Genomic DNA, 27,783 nt, shown 5'->3' with positions numbered 1-27,783 from the left:
AGACCCTCAAATTGCGGTAGTGGCGTCCCCTGCGCAGAGTTTGCGTAATATTCCCGAACGAAAGAATAGACGCGAAAGTGTCAAGTAACTTGTATGAAGAATTAATATTGATGATTTGTACATTTTGTTTGAAATGGTAATTACTAGAAAGTACAGAGTATTGCGTAGGAATATGAATGTACGGACGAATAGACAAACGAAGATGTTTGTATTATAGGTTTTGTTAGTAGCGATAGCGGTCGGCCATGACGTGACGGAACAGAAAATACCGTGAATTCTCATTGGTTCCGGTTAATTTTGCGCTTGTTTTGCGCGTGATATTGCCTTTACTATTTAGTTAGATACAATATACTCTATGTATGTATACTTATGCCTTTGTTTTATAGATATAGGTGATATTTTCAACCAAAAGGTACCACATTGTCGCTTGTCAATAAGGTTGATTTCAAATTTAAGCTGTATTTAATATATTTATTTAATATATAATATTAGCACTAACAGATAAACCTTACATGCTAACATTCAAATTACATTTATATTTATATTTACACTTTAGCTTATACACTATATTTCATAATTATTTTATTTTATTTAGGTAGGTTAATTTATTTATTATTTAATTTATTAGACTTAAGGTATAACTATGTTTATTGTACTTATATGTTTAGTGTATATGTTTGGTAGGTAGACTAGTAGTTAACAGTATAATTGTATTAAAAGGTAATAGAGCTTTTAGTGACTAGTGTCTCCAGGTACCGGCTTGAAGCTATCAAAAGTTTTGATACTGGGGTAAAAAAAACATCCAGGGAGCTGTCGCTGGTCAGGATATTGTTTGTAAGCGTCAGTGTATGGAAATAGCGCCTCATTGGCCACCGACAATAAGTACCCTTTTGATTGAAAATGGCACTAGAGAGTCCAGGTTACTTAAACCCAGCCTATACCATTCTATTTTATAAAGTGGCAAAATCAATGTTTATTAATTTTTACCCTACCCGCACCCTAAACCGGGGAGCGTGTATGAGGAATGTTATGAAAGTAAAGGAAGCGAAAGAGGTATGTCAGGATCGTAGCAAGTGGAAATCCTTGGTCTCTGCCTACCCCTCCGGGAAATAGCCGTGATTATATGTATGTATGTGTATGTATGTATTAATTTTTATTAGTACTATGCATATGATCACCACCAGACCTGCTAGCTGCTAGCGTGAGTTCTCGCGCCCGACTCTATACATCTCGCGCGACTTGACTCGCCCGCGAGAACGCAACTCATGCTAGGAAAAACCGACCAAGTGCGAGTCGGACTCGCGCACCGAGGGTTCCGTACTTTTTGTATTTGTTGTTATAGCGGCAACAGAAATACATCATCTGTGAACATTTCAACTGTCTAGCTATCACGGCTGATGAGATACAGCCTGGTGACAGACAGACAGACGGACAGCGGAGTCTTAGTAATAAGGTCCCGTTTTTACCCTTTGGGTGCGGAACCCTAAAAATCATATTTATTATTTAAAAAAACCTTCCTTAGAATTGCAAAACTTCCGTGAACGTTTTAAAATAGTTTATTACGATTTCCGCGCAATAACAATTTCTTTCTCCAATAGGTACGATGTGACTATGTGAGCTTCGTTTTTATTCGATGTTATAATCTTAGGCATTATGCAGCATTATACAACTCGTAATGAAAGTGAAGCGATACTGTGTTGTTGTGTTCGCTTACTTTGCTTGCTGAGTTGGTTTGAGCGACCAGTTTAAATGCCCTTCCGATAAGGCTGCCTATTCAACGGAGACGAGCAGAGATGAGAGGAATCAACCATACGTTGTTTCCTCTTGTTGATGTTATATGTTGAAACAAGCCTCTTTTATAGACCTAAAATTTTTACAAATATTTAATTGGAAGCGTTATTTCTTGGTAACTCTAGAGACCTTTTTGGTAACGTCACAAAAGTTGTCGGTCTAAAAATACTATACCGCATAAGTTCCCGAGAAAAATCCTCATGCTTACTCCTTCCATAGAGTAACTTATACTAGAGCGGTACTGTCATAGTAAATTTTGTAACCCCAGTAAATTCACTGCCATCTGTCGACACACTTTAAAACTAAAAATGAAGATTTATAAAAATACGATAAAATGTATTTAAATATAGATAAATGTTTTTTTATTTGCATTAATTATTTTTATGGTTTTGACCCATGTTCTTTCACTGATATGCGTTAAAATTGTTAAATAACAAGCGAAACCGTCAACGCCATCTATACGACAGAAGGCCAAAACTAGTAGCGCCCTTTGAACGAGAATCAAATTTTCTTGATTTTCGAGGCACGTTTTTTCCTTAGACTGTATCCATCTATTACGGAGTTATATCTATCTTTGCTCCTGCGGAGTTCTTTCTAATGCCAAAGATAGATATAACTCCGTAATAGATGGATACAGTCTAAGGAAAAAACGTGCCTCGAAAATCAAGAAAATTTGATTCTCGTTTAGAGGGCGCTACTAGTTTTGCCCTACTGTCGTATAGATGGCGTTGGCAGTTTCGTTTGTTATTTAACAATTTTAACGCATATCAGTGAAAGAACATGGGTCAAATTCATAAAAATAATTAATGCAAATAAAAAAAAAAACAATTAAAATTTTAATACATTTTATCGTATTTTTATAAATCTTCATTTTTAGTTTTAAAGTGTGTCAATAGATGGCAGTGAATTTACTGTGGTTACAAAATTTACTATGACAGTACCGCTCTATAATATTATATCCTCTTTGGTAAGATATAACAATCATATCTATACATCTGACCGAGCCATTGTTACTTAGCATGCTATCTTAGTAGGTTAGTTTGCTAGTTCAGTTAGTAAACAATGACGGCCTTACAGAATTTAAAAAATAGGCTTAAACGGTGGTGTGGACTGTGGACGTGTTTCTGAAATATACGTGCGGAAGATGTGTCGAAAATATGTAAACAACACTATCTTCTTTTTTAGGGTTCCTTACCCAAAGGGTAAAAACGGGACCCTATTACTAAGACTCCTCTGTCCGTCTGTCCGTCTGTCCGTCCGTATGTCTGTCTGTCACCAGGCTGTATCTCATTAACCGTGATAGCTAGAGAGTTGAAATTTTCACCGATGATGTATTTCTGTTGCCGCTATAACAACAAATACTAAAAAGTACGGAACCCTCGGTGCGCGAGTCCGACTCGCACTTGGCCGGTTTTATAGGAAGACAGACGTGTGTCTGTATGTCCGTTTATAGCTTCCCGGAACATAATGGCGGGAGAAAGTGAAGTAACAGGTTCGATTTCCGGCCGGGACCCGTTCTCGAGCAATGCCACAATCTGTAACTAGTAAAACAAGCCATTGATTTGTAATAGGTTTGTTGACGCATGTTGCATTTTGTAACTAAATCTAGTTAAAAAACCGGCCAAGTGCGAGTCGGACTCGCGCACGAAGGGTTCCGTACCATTACGGAAAAAAACAGCAAAAAAATCACGTTTGTTGTATGGGAGCCCCATTTGTATATTTATATTATTCTGTTTTTAGTATTTGTTGTTATAGCGGCAACAGAAATACATCATCTGTCAAAATTTCAAGCTATCACGGTTCATGAGATACAGCCTGGTGACAGACAGACAGACGGACGGACAGACGGACAGCGGAGCTTAGTAATAGGGTTCCGTTTTTACCCTTTGGGTACAGAACCCTAATAGATAGATGAAAAATTTATCACAATAAATTGAAAACTTTAAAAAAATATTGGAATAATAAAGAAAAACAAGACCTCAAAGTTTCCATAAGTTTTTTTTAAACATCCAAAATGGAAAAAATATGGTATAATTCGATTCCTGATTTATAAAAAATAATATTGTATAGCAATAATATACATAAACATTTCATCGACAAAATCGCAATTTCCTTGTTTTCCATACATCGAAACTGCTTCTAAGCAATAACAAAGTTGAAAGTTCAAAGTGTGTTTATTTGTGAGTATATGTCAAACTGATTACAGTGGCGGTAAATAAATATTTGTAGCACTATACCCTGCCTGATGGCGTACAAAAACTTGAATAATTTCCTTACATACTAACATGCGAAATAAATTTACACGACACGACGACGACGACGTTTTTTAACGACGTTACATCGTAATTCGTAACGTCATTTTGTTAGGAGCTTTTCGTCAGTATAGCGCGATTAGCGCGGGTGCCAGACTTTGCCCATCAGTTGTGACGTTTGTATTGCTTTAAGCTTTAACCGCCTAAGACCCCGCGTACAAATTTTTGTACATATTCCACAATTTATTTTTCACCTCAGCAGCTCGAACAAGCCTACTTTCGTCACTCCCTGGAGTGAGGAAAGTGCGACTTTCCTCACTCCAGGGAGTGAAACAATGTAGCTTTTTAATTTAGTGAAGGCCATGAACTTCATACTACTGTACGGTACGGAACGGTACGGTACGGTACGGTACGGTACAGTACGGAAACGGTACGGTACGGTCCGGTCCGGTCCGTTCCGGTCCGGTCCGGTCTCGTCTCGTATCGTATCGTTTCGTATCGTACATATTATAATACTTTTTTTTTCTGTTTATTCTGTGTAATTCGAAATACATTTTAACCTTTAATATGTTCTCACTACTGAGGTGAAAAATTATGTGTGCAACACGAGAGCAAAGTTATTTTACATCTCGTGTTTTTGAGTCCCTCGCTACGCTCAAGATTCTACCTTAGAATCACTCGCTTCGCTCGTGATTAAATTATAGAATCTTTCGCTTTCTCGGGACTCAAAATAAACACTCGCAAGAAAAACCAACTTTCCTCTCTTGTTGCACAAATAACTATCGAACTTTTGTTGAGTAAGTCTTCTTCTTCCTCGCGTTGTCCCGGCATTTTGCCACGGCTCATGGGAGCCTGGGGTCCGCTTGGCAACTAATCCCAAGATTTGGCGTAGGCACTAGTTTTTACGAAAGCGACTGCCATCTGACCTTCCAACCCAGAGGGAAAACTAGGCCTTGTTAGGATTAGTCCGGTTTCCTCACGATGTTTTCCTTCACCGAAAAGCGACCGGTAAATATCGAACGATATTTCGTACATAAGTTCCGAAAAACTCATTGGTACGAGCCAGGGTTTGAACCTGCAACCTTCGGATTGCAAGTCGCACGCTCTTACCGCTAGGCCACCAGCGCTTCCTTTTTTTTGTTGAGTAAGTAAGGGTTCCAAATTCAAAAACAAAACAAATGCTTCTGGGTCTCAGGAGGTTAGCAATGAGTTCCATACAGACATTTGATCCTCAAAACAAACCTGACCGACCATTAAGGGGCTACCTGAGGTTTTCATCGATTTTTGACAAGTTTTGAATCGTATCTCCTACTTTTGCACTACATATAGAATTATAAGACAAGCGGCTATCGGTTCTTCAATCTTTTATCTCCATTTTTGTCTACCGGATTGTGAAAAAAATTAATACTTATTTATTTATGATTGTTTTAAACATTGTCTAAAAAACACTTTTTTCGTATCTCGATTGCTGTGAAAGATCTTACTTATACGAAAGCTACATATTTAGGTTCGTCTTAGACGTCTCTAAAAATTTGTCTAAGGTTTTAATTTTAAACTAATTAACACAAAAGTTATGGCCAGAAAACCAGTTTTTTGGCCTAAAATTGTTCAACTTTGATGCCAAATATTTCGGAAACAATGAACTTTGAAGTAAATATGGGATACTATATTGCTAAAATCCGTTGCTGTTAATATGATAAGCTACAAAAAACATTAGAAAACTAAGGGATTCAAATCGAAGGTCATTGGGGCATGGGATCCCCTTAATGAAAATTTGTCAAATATATTAACTAAATATATACTACTAAAAAATCCACACAAACGTAGTCGCCATTATCCTCCCTAGATATTGCCATTATGGAAAATATTTCGACACGATTCGAAGTAAATACGTATATTAATTAACCATAGCTATTCCCCTTCGTTCATCATCATCATCATTTATTTATTGTATTGTCATGTACATAATAGGTGTTACATAATATAAAGTCAGATCATGACACCCTCGTTTGGCTTTTGTAGATTTTTAGATAAAAGAATTAGGAGCGAAAACGATTTCCATACATTTTTTATAAATCAACTTAGGATATAGGTACCCGCGGGCTTGGTTTCCGCAAGTCGACGTCATATTATTACGCCTATTTTGCGTGGTGGGTTGTCGGCACTACTCTTGCCAACCCAACTCTTTCCAAGAAGCCTAGCAGACCCTTGCCTTGATGTTGCCGACGACTTCTGGGAGAGACCTCGGTAAACCGAGGTGTTGTACTCGGTATTAATGCCACCTCTGGGTATTCGAGAATGATATGGGCGGCTGTCTCTTCTGACTCTTCTGAGTCTTCTGTTTCCAAAATCATCTTACTCAAAAATCTAGAAAATCAAACGATGGGGGCATAGCTATAGTTAATAAACATCTAATTATATAAAAATATTTTTTATAATCTAAACTAGCTACCCGCCCCGGCTTCGCACGGGTTACACAAAACCTTCACAAATTATACACTAAAACCAAAGATAGATATCTCCGTAATAGATGGATACAGTCTAAGGAAAAAACGTGCCTCGAAAATCCACGAAAATTTGATTCTCGATCAGATGGCGCCACTACCTTTGGCCTACTCTCGTATAGAGGGCGTTGACGGTTTCGTTTGTTATTTAACAAATTTTTCACGCATATCAGTGAAAGAACATGGGTAAATCATATAAAAATAATTAATGCAAATAAAAAAAATCATTTATCCATATTTAAATACATTTTATCGTATTTTTATTCTCGTATAGAGGGCGTTGACGGTTTCGTTTGTTATTTAAGAGGCCGGTGTCGATTTTAGTCGCAAAAATGTAAAATTGATAGATTTAGTCGGTGAAATTGTACACCTTTTGTTACCTAATTGAAATAACAAGTACTGGTTTCTATTAGCGCATCTTCTTATCTTACCTTTTATCAGATCAATTTGTTGAAAACAGACTCACAAAATTAGTTATGTTTGCTTTTCTGATGGACGTTTAGGTAAACGCGCGTAAAGCACTGATTTTGTCGCTCTTATTTGTAAATTTCGTAACGTTTGGACGGCTAAACATGGTAATTTTGTATTACACATATCCTGTACTTGATGTTTATCAGACTACATTATTAGTAAGTTTAAAAGCGTTCGCCTTCAAAACAAACTAAAGTCTATGCAAAAAGTATCAAATAAAACGGCATTTTTACAGAAAAGCATACTTGGAATGGCTCAAAAAATATATAACAAGTTACCGGCGAATATAATTGCATGTAAAGACAACAATAATGTTTTTAAAAAAAACCTAAAAGCTTTTCTTACCGAGAAAGCATATTACTCTATTATAGAATTTTTGACTGAATTACCTAATTAAGATTTACTGCATGACATAACCCTGTTTTGACTATTATTGATTTTCTGTGATATTATGATTAGTGTGTATTTTTATTGAATTTGTATGCCAATAGGCACGACATAGTGATACTGAAATATGTATTTAACATCTTGTAACTTACCTATGTTGAACAAATAAATCTTTGAATCTTTTCTTAACATTTTTATTATTATGACTTTGAAGTAGTGTAAATGAAAGTTAGACGAAATCAATTTTCTCCAGAAATTACTTCAAAACAAGTGACAATTTCTCTGAAAATCGACTTAATTTCAACGTAATTTTGATACATAAACAATCTACAACATTTGTTGAAACTATTCTTATACATCAATTTGTATAATTTACCACCATAAATTTTTGATGAATTTTTAAAAACTGCCCCTTCTCTTCATATATTACCGGTGACGCACGCTTGAGACCTCATTATTAAAAAGCAAGATGAGAAGACGTGCTAATAGAAACCAATACTTGTTATTTAGATATTACGTAACAAAACGTGTATAATTTCAACGACTAAATCCATCAATTTAAAATGTTTGCTCCAAAATCGACTACGGCCTCTTAACAAATGTGCTCCGAAGAGAATACCCCGCAAACCGATAACTCCCCTGTGCCCCCCGCTTCGTCGGACGGTCCATGGCAGCAATTCACCTGTCCCTAGATTGTGCAAAGTAGTGAATAGTTGTAGCCATGTAATGGATGCACACTTTGACTCTGCGCATCATTTTAAAAAATCTGTTCGCTCCTGCTTAGCAAAATATAATAGCATAGTATAAGTTAATGATATCCACTTAAGGTAGTTATTAGTAATCTCTGCATTGTTATTGTTATTGTAAAACAACTAAAAATAATAGTGAGTGAAGCCGTACTGATCTAAACATCTTGAAATATGTCTCACGATAGGATAGTTAATTTCGATTGTAAACAGTATTAGTTCCTGTTATAATTAATGCATTATTATTATTATTGTAAAATATGTCACGTAGATGCAGTCTTCTTACTTCATTCAATGCATGTTGTGTTTACCTTTAAGTAATTGTTACGCTAAGCGATAATAGTTTAAACGTTTGTAGTTATACTTAACAAAGTGTAAACAATTGTTGGTGAACCAATAAATAAAAAATAAAAAAATAAATACATTTTATCGTATTTTTATAAATCTTCATTTTTAGTTTTAAAGTGTGTCGATAGATGGCAGTGAATTTACTGTGGTTACAGAATTTACTATGACAGTACCGCCCCATCCTATTATATTCCCTTTGCTAAAAACCTTCCTCAATAGGTGAAAACCGCATCAAAACCCGTTGCGTAGTTTTAAAGATCTAAGCATACATAGGGACAGACAGACAGCGGAAAGCAACTTTGTTTTAAACCATGTAATGTAAATACACATAGAGTAAAATGGGTACTACGTTTGTACGGAGAACGTGTCGTCCCGTTTTCTTAATATTTTGCTTGTGCGAAGTTGGCTATCAATGTTAGGGTTTCCTTTGGTTGCGCCATGGTAGAGTGTACTCGATCCCATGGCGCCCTCACAAACGGCAAAGAGGATGAAACGCCGAAGTGGGTTTAGTGGGTAGGGTCAGGTTCTCCCTCCCCTCTCGCCAGCTGAGAGGGAACAGGATCGGCGAGTCCCACACACCCCCCTATCAATGGCCTTCCCGCGGTGCGTAAAAGCATTCGCCCACTCCGTGAACAAAAAAAAAGTTTTTTTAGTAGATAGTTTTTCCAACCCTTATTCTCAATGTATTGCAACATTGATAACGGGGTTTGCTCATAAAATATTCACATCATAACCTCATATTCATATTACATCTCAAAAAGTTATGTAATATCAGATGTGTGCCGAGATTCGGCCCAGATGTATATGTAATGTAAATACATACGAGTTAACTATATTAGCATATCAAGTATCATATCACGGCGTGTTTATTTATAAACTTGTTATCTCTGCCACGTTGCAAACAAGGGCACGGCTCACTAGACAATTGTTTCATCAAATCACAGAGTGGTAGGCTCATAATTCTCATCTTTTAATTACTGTTATATTTTTTCCTCTGTGTTGTCTGTTAAAAAAAATTCTGTATTCCTTAGCTTTAAGTTAATTATAAGTTAATAAATTATAACTGAAAATCAGCGCTGCGGCACTGTTGTGGACTTTACAAGCCCAGTAACAGTGTATCTGTATAGTAACTATAAATTTAGTTAAGATATTTATTGCCACTAACATAGTTTTTTAAGTTTTATTGCAAGTACTAACATTTTATGAGCCATGAGCTCGAAATAAACGATAATTTAATTTAATTTTACCATAGTATTACGCTGAGTCCTTTTTAGGGTTCCGTACCCAAAGGGTAAAAACGGGACCCTATTACTAAGACTCCGCTGTCCGTCTGTCCGTCTGTCCGTCCGTCTGTCCGTCTGTCTGTCTGTCACCAGGCTGTATCTCATGAACCGTGACAGCTAGACAGTTGAAATTTTTACAGATGATGTATTTCTGTTGCCGCTACAACAACAAATACTAAAACGTACGGAACCCTCGGTGGGCGAGTCCGACTCGCACTTGTTGGTTTTAAATTCCATTACATATAGGTATTTTATGTACCTATAATTAACTGGTTTGGTTTGACGTAAATAAATGTATTTTCTTTCTTTCTTTCTTTGCTGCAAATCTCGTCAGGCGGTCTAGCATAAGTTGCGTTCTCGCGCGCGAGTTCATACTTGAAGTCGCGCTAGATGTATGGAGTCGCGCGCGAGAACGCAACTTATGCTAGACCGCCAGGTCATAGTAAACTTGACGAGATTTGCAGCAAACAAGGAAATAGATAACTGATAACCTCCGTTATCCGACAGTTTTCTTATCAGTGACACTTGGCTACGACTGTCATTAGTATAATCTTAATGATCTTGGCTATGCACTTAGTCTATCGAATCCAGTTAAGCAAATTGATAACTTAAACTTCTTTATTAACTAGCGACTCGCCCCGGCTTCGCATGGGTAGTTTAACCAATTTACACAAAACCTTTACAAATTATACACCTAAACCTTCCCCAAGAATCACTCTATTGTTAGTTTGTTAGGCGAAAACCGCATGAAAGTCCGTTCAAGTTTTTGAGTTTATCGCGAACATACATACAGACAGACGCGGCAGAGGACTTTGTTTGTATTATAATCTATTGATGAAAAACGAGCGAATGGTGCGTGTTTACCAAAGGTACACAGCAAAATTTATTATAAGTGGGTATACCGTCAAATGGGGTAAATAGGGACAATTTTGAACTTTGAGACAGATTTTATAGGAATTTTTCTCGATGACCACAAATGTTAAGGTTTGTAAACTTTTGTCTTATGTTTGAGAATCGATTTATAATAAAATATTTCTTAATAATTTCGTTTTAATGTCCCTTTTTTGAACAAAAAAAAAAAAAAAAAAATACAGACTCCGTCCGTCTGTCTGTCGCATCGGTTCACACGATAAAGAATTATCCCAGACAAACCAACATACATACAGGCCGCGCACTTTAGTTAGCCAAATTGCCGATAGATGGGGCTATACACAATTACGCTTATTACTTATGATTCTGGTCAAAAGTCATTTCGTGATTATAGTTACATGAGAAAATTTAAAGTTTGTACGAAACCCTCGGTGCGCGAGTCAAACGAACTCGCACTTGACCGGTTTTTTTATACTAAAGATTATACGAACATACATCGTCATCAATATATATTAGCATCATGCACGCTCGATCAGTAATATCCGCCTACTGCACTTTCGCCCTCCCACGCAATGTTTACGCTTCACAATAGATCACTTTCGCTATACTTACAACATGCTATTATGATCTGAAGTTAATTCATACTCATTAAGATTTGCTGAAAAAATGGGTCTTGAAACACTAGCCGTGCTCGAGTTTCTTTACTAACATAGTTTTATTACTAACATATGTTATGTCAAGAGTTTTGCCTATCAAATAAGCTGGCAGATTTTTTTTATTACTTACTAGATAAGTATTTTTCTTTAATTAACTTTTTTTGTGATACCATCTGGCTAGGTCCTATGTCTATGCCAGCATGCTATGTACTCTTATCTATCTGTTCATTATGCACTATTTTATCTTAGTTTTTCAAAAAGCCAATTCTCTAATTTCCAGGAAATCATCTACGACACCCCCCACCACTCTCGCCCCACCACCCCCGAGCCGACCGACTTCCAAAAACTGCGCGACAACTTCGAGAAACCAGCGTTGAAACCGAAACCGATACTGAAACCGAAGAGTTTCGAGAACATCTGCGAGTCGGGGCAGCAGAAGAGGTTTAAGAAATACGCTACGGAGAGGAAAAGTAGGAGGTTGGATGGGAGTGAAGTGAGATTTGGGAAGGAGAAGAGCGTTCAGTTGGACGTCGATAGACAAAATGTGAGTATTACTATATTAATGTAGGAACGTCTGCGAGTCGGGGCAGCAGAAGAGGTTTAAGAAATACGTTACGGAGAGGAAGAGTAGGCGGTTGGATGGGAGTGAAGTGAGATTTGGGAAGGAGAACAGCGTTCAGTTGGACGTCGATAGACAAAATGTGAGTATTATGCATTAGTATAAGACATAAGAGGTTAAAGAATTACGCTACAGAGAGGTCTTATGAGTAGGAGATTGGATGGGATTGAAATGAGAATTGGGAAGGAGAAGAGCGTTCAGTTGAACGTCGATATACAAAATGTAAGTATTACTATTAATGTAAGAACGTCTGCGAGTCGGGGCAGCAGAAGAGGTTTAAGAAATACGTTACGGAGAGGAAGAGTAGGCGGTTGGATGGGAGTGACGAGAGATTTGGGAAGGAGACGAGCGTTCAGTTGGACGTCGATAGACAAAATGTAAGTATATTAATGTAAGAACGTCTGCGAATCGGGGCAGCAGAAGAGGTTTAAGAAATACGCCACGGAGAGGAAAAGTAGGAGGTTGGATGGTAGTGACGTGAAATTTGGGAAAGAGTAGAACGTTCAGTTGGACTTGGATAGACAAAATGTGAGTATTACAATCAGTGTAGGTAATTATCGACTCGGTGGAACTTGATTGCTTTTCCAATTAGAATAGGTACTTACAAGTCAAGTACTTAACCATATTTAGCTGCCTATGCGTTCTTCGCCGACTGAGGCGATTATTTCTTTCTATGTTTCATGTTTGTTTTATTGTTAAAAACATCAAGATTTCTCTTACATATCTTCATTTACCAATGTAGCTATACTTACACTTCTTTTCGGCCTTCGTAATAATTATAACTAAATTGAGTTACTAGTAATGATATGCGTTAAAATGGTTAAATAACTAACGAAACCGTCAACGCCATCTATCCGAGAGTAGGCCAAAGGTAGTGGCGCCATCTGATCGAGAAACAATTTATTTTTATTTTCGAGGCACGCTTTTTCCTTAGACTGTATGTGTATCCATCTATAACGGAGTTATATCTATCTTTGGTTATATCGATCTGATATTACCGTTATCGTAACTAAAATAATAGCGACGAACGGTTCCAAAAACTCGTAAATTTCATCAAAATCGATTCATATGTGTTCCATTGTGCAAAACATTAGTACAATCTACGGGAAACAAACGTAAGCGGCATCTAATCTACACACAGCGCCATCTCTTGAACAATTAGGAAACTAAGTGACTTAAAAGTACTATAAACGTAGGTCTAGTAAACATATGGAGAAGACCTTCTTCACATAAGAATGGTATTCCATCCGTCCGATCAAATATATTGGTCCAATGTGTATTTGCGTCTCACATTTTGTTTAGCGAGAGAGTGAGACGCAATGCACATTGGACAGAGTGGAATACCACCCTAACACCGAGTGCCCCATAATCGTAACAAGTATATTTCCAGAAATCTACTCCAAAGGATACAAACCGAATCCCACGCAGGCGGAACCGCGAGCGAACATAGTAAATATTATTGTTTAATATTCTCATTAACTACGCCAAATCAAATTCGAAATATCGGTAATGAAATAATTATGCCTACTAGCGACATCTATCGTCGGATAGCGAAACAAATTCCAATATAAAGTTACAAACTTATCCCGATGGCGCTACTGTCTATGCGCAAACGTTTGAGTGAGTACGATGTTATTTTAGTTGCATATTTTGCCGCTGTCATGGATTAAGTTGTTATTTTGTATCTAAAGATGTTTAACAGATGGCGCTAGTAGTACTGTTTTTAAATGGTTGTTATGATTTATAAAGGCCCAATATCTGAAATGAAATAAATAAAATGACTGTTATACATTTTATAAACAATCTTTGTCTTTTTTATGATATGAAATAAAATAGGTAAAATTTATTTAGACAAATATTGTTTGTTTGTGTTTATCATTACTTCTCAACAGATAAGCCAACTCGAATAAATTACAGTTACTACAAAAAACCACCATTACGCAAAAAACGGCAATAAATCACATTTGTTGTATGGGAGTGAGTCTCACTTAAATATTTATTTTATTCTGTTTTTAGTATTTGTTGTTATAGCGGCAACAGAAATACTACATCTGAAAAATTTAAACTGTCTAGCTATCACAGTTCATGAGATACAGCCTGGTGACAGACAGACAGCGGAGTCTTAGTAATAGGGTCCCGTTTTTAGGGTTCATCACACATTCACATCATTCAAACATTTTAAAACGACATGCTTTAATACATACATACATACATACATACATATAATCACGCCTATTTCCCGGAGGGGTAGGCAGAGACCACGGATTTCCACTTGCTACGATCCTGACATACCTCTTTCGCTTCCTTCACTTTGCTTTAATAAGGTGCATTAACTCTGAATTAACATTTACATATCTATGTTTGCTAAAAAAAATTAATACAAAGAAAATAGTGAATAGAAGTTTTGTATGTAACTTATGTAAGACTACAAAGGTTTTAATAACAAAACTTCCGTGGGACACAGACATACTAAATACTAGCTTTTGCCCGCGACTTCGTCTGCGTGGTGTTAGTAATTTGGGTTGCTTATTTTTTATCCCATCTGCTTTTTATCGATTCCCCATACAAAATGTTTGGTACTAGTTTACGTTGCTAAAAATTTTTAATACAAAGAAAATAGTGAATAGAAGTTTTGTATGTAACTTATGTAAGACTACAAAGGTTTTAATAACAAAACTTCCGTGAGACACAGACATATTAAATACTAGCTTTTGCCCGCGACTTCGTCTGCGTGGTGTTAGTAATTTGGGTAGCTTATTTTTTATCCCATCTGCTTTTTATCGATTCCCCATACAAACTTCCACCCCCTTTTCACCCCCTATAAGGATGCCTTCTGGGATAAAAGCTACCCTATGTCCTTCCCCGGGACTCAAAATATCTCTATACCAAATTTCAACTAAATCTGTTCAGCGGTTTAAACGTGAAGAGGTCACGGACAGACAGACACACTTTCGCAATTATAATATTAGTATGGATTAATAGCGGTTTTCGACTTAAAATACGTGAGTGACCCGTTATTAATATTTACTACAAAGGTTCCCTTCTGATTTAAATCCAAGACCTTCATAGGCAGAATAACCACTGACTAGGTTAAGTGGCTGTTAAAAATAAAAATAAACCGTTAATGTGATAGAAAAGGGAGCGGCCTCCGCGACCTCTGCGTGCTTTCTAGCGATATTTATACACTAATGCGTTTTGGGTGTGGCTTCTGTGGCTCCGAGGTTAGCCGGTACCAGGGGTGCGAAACTCCTCCTTTCGGGTATTCTCGGCTCCGTTCGGCTTAGCATTGCTCCGAGCAATTATTAAGGTTGACACAAGTTGACGTCCCTTTGCGTGCACGACCTCAAATAAGATAATGATTTGAATTTTGACAACCCTAAATAGCCGAAAGGGATAGTGCCATATATTTGAAACATCTTTTTATATCCCAAAACAATGAGAAAACTTACTGAACATCAGTATACAATTAAATTTAAAATATTCCACGCACGAACATTGAAACACACTCAAAATAAGGTTCAAAATGGCACCGTTAAGTTTAGTGTTCATGGTACAATCAGCCGCAAAAGTCTACTAAAATTTCCTTTTTTTTGTCACTGATAAAATGCTACAGGTTAAATGTAATCATTTAAGTAATAAATAAATATTATAGGGCAATTTTCACATATCGCCGCTATACTTACTCAACCTCGTATCTGCAACACTCATTTGATGACAAAAACACCCGTATTCCGAATAAAAGAAAAGCGACATTTCCATCAAATGATTGTTGCAGATATGAGGTTGAGTAAGTATAGTGACGATTTTGACCAAGTCTCATCTTACAGCACAGAACAAATAATAGTACTACCGTACAGAAAGGAAACTTACAAAATCGAAGTTTGACAGCGGTTCAGGTTCGAATCATGCTATCTCTTTCTAATATATGCACTACCTACTTAATCTTGCTGGTTTAACCCATTGGTTGACTGGTAGAGAATGCCTTTGTACCTTCATATATTGTGCAATAAAGCTTAAATAAATAAATATATGGCAATATCCCTTTCGGCTATTCAGGGTTGTCAAAATTCAAGTCATCTTATCTGTGGCCGTGAACGCAAAGGGATGTTGACGGAATTCACCGTATGACGGATTTGGCCGCATTGACCGTTTTTCGAAATATTCGGCCACTGGTCGTCCGTTGATACTTTTTCCAGGCTACTCGCGTGCAAAAGTGTTAAATACAGGTACTTTTAGTGCCGACTGTACAATAATTGAGAACAGTGGTTATCTGTGAGTCACGAACGGAACGAAACGTGAGCGCACCGGGCTTACATGGCGCCAAAGACCTATGCAACTCCGTATAAGATGAATAAAGTGTAAGGAAAAAACGTGCCTCGGAAATCAAGAAAATTTTATTCTCGCACAGATGGCGCTACCACCAATACCAACCTTAGGCCTATTCTCGGCTAGATGACGTTGACGGTTTCGTTTGTTATTTAACAATTTTTAACACATATTAGTGAAAGGACATGGGTCAAAATCATATAAAAATAAGAAATACAAATAAAAAAATCATTTATCCATATATGTAAATTTTTTAATATTTTTAGTTTCAATCGTGTGTCGATAGATGGCAGTAAATTTACATTGACTACAAAATTTACTATGACAGTAGCCTTCTATCCTACATATTCATTTTGCATGGCACTTTACACGATTGTTTAATGAGGAGGCAAATTTAGAATACAACTTTGCATTTTGTTTAAAAACCGTTTTAAACAAATCTGATAATTTTTGTTCATAGTCCATTTAACTCTTAGAAAATGTACTGTTTCAGCTTCGAATCTTAGAAGCCGTCAAAAGAAATTTTTGCTTGTGGTGGTGCCAGTAAAACACAGTAAAAAGTATACTGTGTGCGCGTTAGAGGCGCCCGCCTGGCGGCTATGAGGCATATTATTTATGTGACATTGAAAAATGTTAAACACTATGGTAATATAAGCCCGCAAAAGTTAATATTTTGGCAACAGCCAGCATGATAGTCGCTTTTCCTCCTATTACCACACACACGCACACTCACTGTGTGTAGCAAATACCATCTGTTGGTATTTTTAGAACGGAAAGGTATCTAGGTAAAATTTTTTTTTTTCAGACACGATTAATCGTCTTTACAAGGAAAACCCCTTTCGATCCTTTTTAGGGTTCCGTACTCAAAGGGTAAAAACGGGACCCTATTACTAAGACTCCTCTGTCCGTCTGTCTGTCACCAGGCTGTATCTCATGAACCGTGATAGCTAGACAGTTAAATTATCACAGATGATGTATTTCTGCTGCCGCTATAACAACAAATACTAAAAAGTACGGAACCCTCGGTGCGCGAGTCCGACTCGCACTTGTCCGGTTTTTTTCTTTATTCTGTTATATCTTTCTAATGCTCTTACAGCGTCGACATGTAAACCAACCTTTGCTGCGCAAGGGCGGAACGGCTCAGTTCTCACAATGCAACGGTCGAAGCCACATGACTCAACGTTATAGTGGATATTACCGCGAAAAATTACCGTTAAAAAAGTGGTTATTACCCCAATGGACGTGACAAGTAGTGCTTTAATGTATAGTGTGATCATGATCACTTTTAAGTGGATATTTGTGCCATTCTCAACCAAAAGGGTACTTATTGTCGGTCGTCAATAAGGCGCTATTTCCATATAGCTTCAATTTGAAATCAGCCTTATCGACAAGCGACAATGTGGTACCTTTTGATTGAAAACGTCACATTTATTTATAATTTAAAAATAATCTTTAAAAAAACATGTTATGTCTAATGGTGTAAGTGTAACTAAAGAATTTCGTCCTGTTTGTAAAGAATTTAATGTCAAAACGTGATAACTAAATAACACATCAATAAAACACATAAAATATCGAAACTACAAAAAATTTAGTTCAAATAAAAAAGAACTTTTTTTATATTTAGGTACCAATAAAGTGTTTTGTACTTACGAGTAAATACAATTATTTCAGTTGAAATGGGTGCCATTAAATTAATTAAATAGGTAAGTGATTAGCTAATTATGTTTTGAATGTTTATGTTTTAGCACTAATACCTACTTAAGTCATGTAATTATAATGTTTATTTATATTTTCCAACGATAAAACATGTGACATGCGTGACTGAATAAACCTAGGGTTATGCTATGGGAACTAGAAGTCGGCATACACAAATATTCACATAATAACATATAAAATCTCCATGGCTTGATAAGATAACAACGTCTCGCCTGATGGTAAGCAGTTCCCGTAGCCTATGGACGCCTGCAACACCGGAGATATTACACGCGCGTTGCCGACCCTAACACTCCTCTCCCTCGTTGAGCTCTGGCAACCTTACTTACCGCAACTTACCGGCAGGAACACAACACTATGAGTAGGGTCTAGTGTTATTTGGCTGCGGTTTTCTGTAAGGTGGAGGTACTTCCCCAGTTGGGCTCTGCTCTAGATCTGGAATGACATCCGCTGTCCTGTGCCCTACCACACAAAGCGAGATGTCATTCACAGTGCCCATACCTCTCTTTTGGATGTATTTTAAGGACATATCCGGGTCCGGACGCAGTTTAAGGACATACCCGGGTCCTTTTATTGGGCAAGAATATTCTTCAAGTAAATTAATTTATGGATGTGTCAAAATGTACTAAAGTTTTACTACGATTATTAGCATTATTTCGTTAAAACCAGTCGCTTTTGCAAAAAACTATAATCAAAAGACTGGAATTCACCTTTGTAAGGCGGTCAGAGTGGCGAGCCTTGGGGGAGGCCTATGTCCAGCAGTGGACGTCTATCGGCTGACATGATGATGACGATGATGTTGAAGGCTTTTAAGTACACATATATATTACCTAAAATATTGAATGATCTGCCAGAAGTTGTTTGTGCTAAATATTTAAATGGTAAACATATAAAAAAAGTCGTTAAAATGCACTTATTAAAAACTAACGACACAAGCTATGTATACTAAGAATCATATTTATGATGATATAGGATATATGATAAGATATAGGATATAATATTGTTTTTCTTTATGTTATTCTCGAACTCCCCATCGGCACACAAACCTCCATAAGGTTTTGCCTACGATGGGTCTTGTAATGATCTAAAAAACTGTAATTTGCTTCTATATTCAATAAATAAAAATAAAAAAAAGTCTTTTCAGAACTAAAGCGTATTACACAATGTTAATTGTTCATAATATTTAGTGAAAGCGCGTCCGCGGTTCGTTGCAGTTGTGTTGTGCATTTTAAGTGTGTGTACTAGATTAGAGAATGTGGTCTGTGTTTTTTTTTTTTTTTTTTTAATTTATTGAATAAGGAAGCAAATTACAGTTTTTTAGATCATTACAAGACCCATCGTAGGCAAAACCTTATGGAGGTTTGTGTGCCGATGGGGAGTTCGAGAATAACATAAAGAAAAACAATATTATATCCTATATCTTATCATAAATATGATTCTTAGTATACATAGCTTGTGTCGTTAGTTTTTAATAAGTGCATTTTAACGACATTTTTTATATGTGTACCATTTAAATATTTAGCACAAACAACTTCTGGCAGATCATTCAATATTTTAGGTAATATATATGTGTACAGCCTAGTGCCATATATGTTGTTATATTTGGGTATACAATATTTGTTTTGGTTCTGTAGACATCTTAGTTTTGTACATCTTTTGTGTTCTTTTAGTTTAGTGTGTTTAGTGTGTAACTCTGCACTGATTTTGACGTGACAAAGTGTACGAGTGCAACACTTACATATTTTGACACATTCCCACTGTTTTCCCACTCTACTTTTCATTCTCATTTAACTAATAATTGAACACATTTTATTTGTAGTTTGAGAAAATGGAGTCCCCGGCAAGCTCGGTTCTACATGCAAACGTAGTTACGCTCTCATTTTAAAACGACTAACTAGATTGCTCTGAAACTTTTTACTTACAATGGGATAAGGTATATCTGGGTCTGTAATTAGTTTATGTAGCTTCAGATACCATAGGGAAAAAAAAACAGCGAATTTAAATTTTTCATACAAAACTTGCTTTTGCTCTATTTCGTTTATTTTATATACTCGAGCTATTTAAACTAATTACAGACCTAGATATACCTCATGCGATTGTATGTGAAAAGTTTGATTACAATCCAACACGTAGTTTTAAAATGAGAACGAAATTCCGTTTGTATGACAAATAAAACCGTTTTTATCTTATGACTTCCTCATGTGCGAAAAAAAAACACGAATTAATCTCATACAAAAAAAACTCCACTTTTAACATTTTTAGAGAAAAAACATGAAAATGAAAGTAATTTTTTATCTAATGCCCCAGTATGTAGTACTATGAAATAGAATAGAAAGTGTCAGTGACAAATACACGCATTCCCAGTGCGGTTTATGGACTTGAACAGTGGCTTTATTTGTCCTACGTAATTGTAGAGTAATTTAGAGTGACGCAGTGTGAAACTATTGTGCCGTACGTACAACAATGGACACCGGAAACAGGTATATATATGTTTACCATTGTCTAGTAAATAAGGTTTACTAAATAGGTAGGTAGGTAGGTTTAGGTATTGCCAAAAATCGTTTCCCAAAGTATTACTACCCAAACTATTTTACGCAAATTATCATTTGGCAAAATTACATTTCGCAAATTTTCATAATCCAACCTCTTTTTTTTATATATATAGAGGGGGAATGCGTTACGCATACCACCCAGGCGCAGGGACGGGCCTGGGATGGTTAAGTGGGACTCCCATACAGGCTAATGGGACCCATGGTTTACCCACTAAACCCCCTCTGTTGCCGCCTCACTGCTATACGGCGAGGTCCCAGGAACGCCGAAGTACTCTTCCGCAACCTCGAACCAAACCTAGTACGTCATTTTCATTTCGCAATATGGGGTTGGGAATTGAAATGGTCGCGAAGTAAAAAACTTGCTAAAATTTCATTTGGGAAATGAAACTGATGCCATAAATTTGTTGGGAAGTGAAATTTGGCGAAAAATATTTTGGCTAAACGGCGGTATCCCAGTAAATAAATATGGTTTTGACAGTTTGCTATGGCTGATTTTGCGACGTGGCAGTGTTTATAAAAAAAATTGGTCCTCATAGATCATCAATGGGTCTTCACTAGAGCCCGGAATTTTCACGGCAAAACAAAAGACTGTCGCAATCTTGTTAGAGTTAGAAACATTCTTTTATCGATATCGATAGTTGTGTAATAGAAGAAAAAGACGGCGGTAAACCAAATAAAACGAATATTTAAAAAAAATTGTGAGGTTTGTATAAAATTATATACAAACAGATACAGTTAGTATACATAATTTAATAGTATACATAAAATGGCTTTATAAAAAATAAAAATAAAATTCGTTTAATTCAGACTTCATAATGGTCCATACATGTTATAGTGATAAACGAAACTGTTTACTCCCAGAGAAGTTTGAGAAATTAATGATAATGATTATCTACTCCTATCACTGTCACAAACCAAATATAATGTCATGTGCTGCTGTGTGTACTGACGTAGATTTCTAAGAAGAGATTCATATATAATTTTATAAAAACCTCACCTAAATTTGCTATTAAATATTTTTTTAATTGGTGGACCCTAATTTTCTCCCATTACCCAACTATCGATATCGATAAAAAAATGTTTAACTCTATTGCAAGATTGCGACAGTCTTTTATTTTGCCGCGAAAATTCCGAGCTCTAGTCTTCACAATACGGTTTACAATTTTTCAGTTAACAGCATGTACATATACATATGTAGTGCATAATTGTTTTCCATCGTATTTTCTCGGAAACGTTCGTATTTGTCATGCTACTTCAGCCAACCTCAGTACTTTTTGTACCGAGACTGACAGAAATAGCAACACACGTTCACGTACGTTTCCGTGAAAATACGATGGAAATAGTTATTTACGATACAAGTGCGGAAAAAAGGAAATTCGGAACGAGTGGCGATAAATTAAAACACGACCGCAGGGAGTGTTTTAAATCGACACGAGTTGCGAATTACCTATTCGCACGTGTATCGTACAACGTTTTACAGTACATATGGCCGTTTAAACTTTCGACATATGCACGAAAAGTGCTCTTTTACGCACTAGTGCCAGAAAGTAGCACCATATGTACTGTAAATAATTATGCACTACATCTACATATACAATGCACAATGTTACATGCACATTATACATACAAACGTAGAAACAAAAATCGGTTCGTCTTAAGATTTGAGGAATAGAAATATTTATTTATGCAACAAGAGAGCAAAGTATTTTTTCTGAGAACTCTCAAGTTCAGTCAAGTCCCGACCAAGCTTAAGGGGCCCACTGACTATCAGTCCGCCGGACCATATCGGCATGTCAGTTGTTCGGAACTGTCAAATTTTTGTTCTAACTGACAGGCCGATATCGTCCGGCGGACTGATAGTGGGCCTCTTTAAGATTGTAATTTTACTAATTTGAAATCTGAGCGACACGAGGGACTCTTGATGCATGAGGTGCAAAAATCTTTGCTCACGTGTGGCTCATGCAACCAAACTTCTAACTAAACTACCCATTAATCAAAAATCTGTATGTGTTACCTACACATAGAGAGTATAAGAACAGAGGTTGGGGACACCCGTAGACTCAATTAAGTTAGTGATGTTACTATATGTACAATCATCAATTATCATTGATTACCTACCATTATTACAGTGAGTATAGGCTTCTACCAATTGGATTTGATTTATTCGAAGATTATAATCTAACGACCTTACACCCACATGTTCGGAAAACCTTATGTGGCTGTAATTTTTTAATGTTTTAAATGCCGGAGATAAATATGCATACAGTCATAGACATATATATATATTACTTCGTAAAGACCGGCTTTACGAGCACTACGAATGGGGCCGATACATTGGAGTCAAAATCGCATTTAGTTACACCGGCGCGCTCAGTCGTGTAGCGAATTGTGCAGTGGAAAGGCGGAGAGTGGAGTGGTTCGGTCGGAATTGTATGCATACGCTTATACTTTGTTTACAACAATGGTGACGCCTTTCCACTGCGCAATTCGCCACACGACTGAGCGCGCTGGTGTAACTAAATGCGATTTTCAATCCAATGTATTGGCCCGATTCGTAGTGTTCGTAAGGCCGGTCTTTACGAAGTAATATATATGTCTATGGATACAGTATGAAGTAATCTGAAAAGAAATGTGAACGTTCAGTATAGGTACTTCTAAGTAGGTCAAACCCAGGTAGCAAAGTGACGTCAGCGACGTCATAATGATGTAATAGTGGCGTCATAAAGACGTCGCTGACGTCATAATGACGTGTAAATGCTTTTAGGGAAGCATCAAGGTCGTTTTTTCGAGGGGTTTATTTATTTAAACTTCACTGCACAAAATGAAAATCTTATCCTACAAAAGGTGGACTAATTGCCATAAAGCATTTTCTACCAGTCATCCAAATGGGGTTAAGGGAAGCACCCATTTAGCCTAGATTGCCTGTTATGGCGTCAAATGACGTCATCGAGTAGATTTCCATTTTATGGAGTTTTAGGGCTTGCTAAAAATACGCGCCACGAATCATAGCAAAGTGACTCAGTTTCGTTAGTAGTATGCTTGAATGATTAAGCAAGCTTTTTGGACGGTTGAAATTAAATATACACGGTGGCTAAAAAAAACCGGCCAAGTGCGAGTCGGACTCGCGCTCCGAGGGTTCCGTACTTTTTATTATTTGTCGTTATAGCGGCAACAGAAATATACATCATCTGTGAAAATTACAACTGTCTAGCTTTCACGGTTTATGAGATACAGCCCGGTGACAGACGGACAGCGGAGTCTTAGTAATACGGTCCCGTTTTTACCCTTTGGGTACGGAACCCTAAAAAAACGCAGGTGTTTGGTTCAAAGCTAAATTAGATCGGCTTCCCATTATTCGATTGATCACTTCACATACATATATATGTATGTAAGTAGACCTGATGATGGGCACAGGTCGTTGCCATAGGAACTGTGTGATAAAACAACGCAACCTAATTGTGCTTGTGCTTGGGTTTGTTAGAATTGTTTCTATGATTTATTAGGGTCAAGACGGAAACAGTGGCTCAGCTCGAACAGTGACTCAGTCGCCCAAATATCGCATCTCTTCTCTCGTGTTGAAAGGTTGAGTGAGGTTGAGTACCGAGCCACTGTTTCCTTCCTGACCCTATTCGTAATTGCCTGTTAAAAGTAGGGTAGGGTACAAAACAGTGACTCGGAAAAAAATAGCCGGGTACAGTGGCTCACTCAACCTAATTTCAACATGATAGACGCGATATTGGGGCGACTGAGCCACTGTTCGAGCTGAGCCACTGTTTCCTACCCTACCCTACTGTCAGCGATTCATCGCTTGTAACAATTTTTTTTTTACAAAAAGCTATTTAACTAAGCTTTGCGTAGGTACTTTCTTTATTCAAAATCGTAAAGTATGCATCTTGACAGCTATACCCGCACCGCGGCAGTTCACTCTGCTCTCAGTATGTGAAACGCCGGCGTTTCATCGGTTTTTTCCATCGTATATGCACAGTTGCACATTTAGAGGAAATTAAACGATAACAAAATTGCTGTCTCGTTATCGTTATTCCGGTAGTGAGTAATGATTAGTTAACAAAATACATTTAATTTTTAAAAAACTGTTTCTATTAAAATTATCTCAGTTTTCTTTATCGGACAGCATGAACAATCATAAGAAATTATCATTTAGATCTAGTTTGATAGTTTCGTTAACGATATTTATATACAAATAAATTATTTTCCTTAGGTACTTAATTTTTTTATTGCGTATGAAATAATTACGTAGGTACGTCAATTTTAGTAATCCTTAATGATTTTGAATGAAAAAATAAGTGCACTCCCGTTGCCAGGGAGGTTTTGGGATTATACTGAGCAACTTTTACTATGGGACCAATCACAAAATCGCAAATATTTTTTTTAACCTTCCATATAAAATGGTCCAGCCAAAATATCAGCCAAATTTTTTTCGCGATTTCTTGTTTGGTCCCATAGTAAAAGTTGCTCAGTATAATCACAAAACCTCTCTGGCAACGGGAATGCACTTATTTTTTAGCCACCGTGTATATATATTGTAGATAGTAGTTAAAATTGTGTTAGATAATAACAAAGATAGATATAACTCCGTAATAGATGGATACAGTCTAAGGAAAAAACGTGCCTCGAAAATCAAGAAAATTTGATTCTCGTTCAGAGGGCGCTACTAGTTTTGGCCTACAGTCGTATAGATGGCGTTGACGGTTTCGTTTGTTATTAAACAATTTTAACGCATATCAGTGAAAGAACATGAGTGAAAATCATAAAAATAATTAATGCAAATAAAAAAAATCATTTATCTATATTTAAATACATTCTATCGTATTTTTATAAATCTTCATTTTTAGTTTTAAAGTGTGTCGACAGATGGCAGTGAATTTACTGGGGTTACAAAATTTACTATGACAGTACCGCTCTAGTATAAGTTACTCTATGATAATAATCAGAAGTAATAATGAGTAAATGATAAATATTTGTAAATAAATATATATCTACCTAAATAATTTTTACCTACTCTATGAAAATCTAATCTTAGAAAAATTTAATACATTGTACTATACCATGTACCAAATTAACATACCCCAGATAACGATGTGACATCACTAAAACGGTCTTTTGTTAAAATTACGTCACCTCTTTATCTTTTACGTTTCGACACTGTTATCTTGCATGCCTTTGTATGATAACTTGAACTGATACATATGTTACCTATAACAATTTATCTTGTTATATATTACTGTTAGATTTTTACTTAAAGGAAAGGCTAACCTTAATGTTCATGAGAATCCTTAAATTGATTTAAAAATCATGCTATTTTTGATATTAAGATTATTATTTTCAATTTATTTCAGAATAATACTATTCTTCAATTTTTTAACACGCAGATACGTCTGCGAGCGATATTCCAAATTTTTATATTAAAGGAAAAAATGGAAAAAGTTACACTTCCGGCAGGATTTGAACCCGCAACCTCCGCAATCCGTGCGTTGCTCTTAACCAATTGAGCTACGGAAGCCTACCAGAACCTTGCAAATCTCCACCCCAAAGGCGTGTATACATAAGGGAAAGAATGGAAAGATTTGCAAGGTTCTGGTAGGCTTCCGTAGCTCAATTGGTTAAGAGCAACGCACGGATTGCGGAGGTTGCGGGTTCAAATCCTGCCGGAAGTGTAACTTTTTCCATTTTTTCCTTTAATATAAAAATTTGAAATACTATTCTTATACCTCATTTAAAAGGGGATTTTATGATCCGGAGTTTTCATCTTATTTGACGGCCTCGCTCGGCTCAGCTATTTAAATTTGTGACTATACATATGAAAGAGGACCTTATCTTACGTCGCGTAGTACCTACTACCTACTGCATTAGTATTGGGGCGCCGTTAATAATGGCGTAAGCGCCGACCGCCTTAAGGTTTTTTTTTTTTTTTTAATCTGATCGGCGATTGGCCCTAGTCACACCTGATGGAAAGTGAAGACAGGGCCTAAGATGGAGCTCACTATGGTTCTTTTTGATGTGGGTTGTCACATTTAATTAATCATACGAATGCGCTTTTAAAAGCTTACATAAATATACAGTGCGGCATTTATTATAATGCTTACACATGTCACAATCACAAGATGACTGTTAGCAGTGTAAGGTTTCAAATGAAATGAATAGTCGGATCAAGCTTACTCTGCATATCATTTGCAATGGCAAAGTGTGAGATTGTGATCATAAATGTCTAATTTCTATATATATTACGTTATAATGACCCCTCCACACGTAGTGAAAGAAGCTAATTGGTTGACCTGACTGACTTGACAAATTGCTTGTTCAGAATTGAACCTGTGACCCAACTGACTGTGTCAGTCACGAATAGAGAGCACGGCAAATTCCAGGCGACCGACTGTCTGCTCAGATATCGATCAGGGATGGACCAAGTATATCGATTATCGATAAAGGTCAAGGAGAAAGTTAAAAATCTAACGAATATGCCGCAACAACAAACTCGGATCGATCAGGGATGTACCAAGTATATCGATTATCGATAAAGGTCAAGGAGAAAGTTGAAAAACTAACAAATATGCCGCAACAACGAACTCGGCCACAAAAACGAAATACACTACCGCTCATAACTATTTAGGCACTCGTAATTTTTTCCATACAATTGTATACAAAATCGACTTTCAGAATTATACCGCTAAGTCGCAGTCTGGTAACAGTTTTTTGTGGAGTTTACTTTTTTAATTTAACAGACATATCGAGCTTCAAAGTGATGTGCAGAATATTCGTGTACATTACCTATTTACAAAATGGCAAGCGTATAAAATGGTAACCATAAATCGTTTTTCAGTACAAAATCGTTTTATTTTGTATTAACTAGGGTTTTATAAATCGTTGCATAAAGTAAACTCGAAATTTTAAAGGATGTCTTTGGCAACAATTTGAGGCTCAATATTATTTACCAAAATAAAAATTCGATCCAACATGTAAGAGAGTCATTTGCCTGCGATCGAACAGTATGATTTTGAAAATAATTTTTGTATACAATTGTATGGTGAAAATTGCGGGTGTCTAAATACTTTTGAGCGGTAGTGTATTTGACACATCATTCATGAAAATCGGCTAGGTTTTAGATGCTACGGTGTAACACATGACCCAAACATTATATCTATAGACTGCTATAGCTATATAACCAAATATAAGTGTGTTACGTTAAGTCACAGGGCGGACACGCTATACATCAAAAATCACTTGCGTTTCTATGTGTGAACGGCACG

General features: G+C 36.6%; 1 protein-coding gene across 1 annotated transcript in view; it reads left to right on the top strand.

The window, feature by feature from the left end:
* Positions 1 to 27,783, top strand: part of LOC134753498 (uncharacterized) — a 62,059-nt gene that overhangs the window by 14,103 nt on the left and 20,173 nt on the right. The window contains exon 2 of the mRNA XM_063689385.1: positions 11,589 to 11,852. Within this exon, the coding sequence (XP_063545455.1) occupies positions 11,589 to 11,852 (264 nt within the window). The remainder of the gene's footprint in view (positions 1 to 11,588; positions 11,853 to 27,783) is intronic.

Source organism: Cydia strobilella, chromosome 27 (assembly GCF_947568885.1).
Source record: "Cydia strobilella chromosome 27, ilCydStro3.1, whole genome shotgun sequence".
Lineage (NCBI taxonomy): Eukaryota > Metazoa > Arthropoda > Insecta > Lepidoptera > Tortricidae > Cydia > Cydia strobilella.
This window is presented reverse-complemented; position numbering and strand designations above follow the sequence as displayed.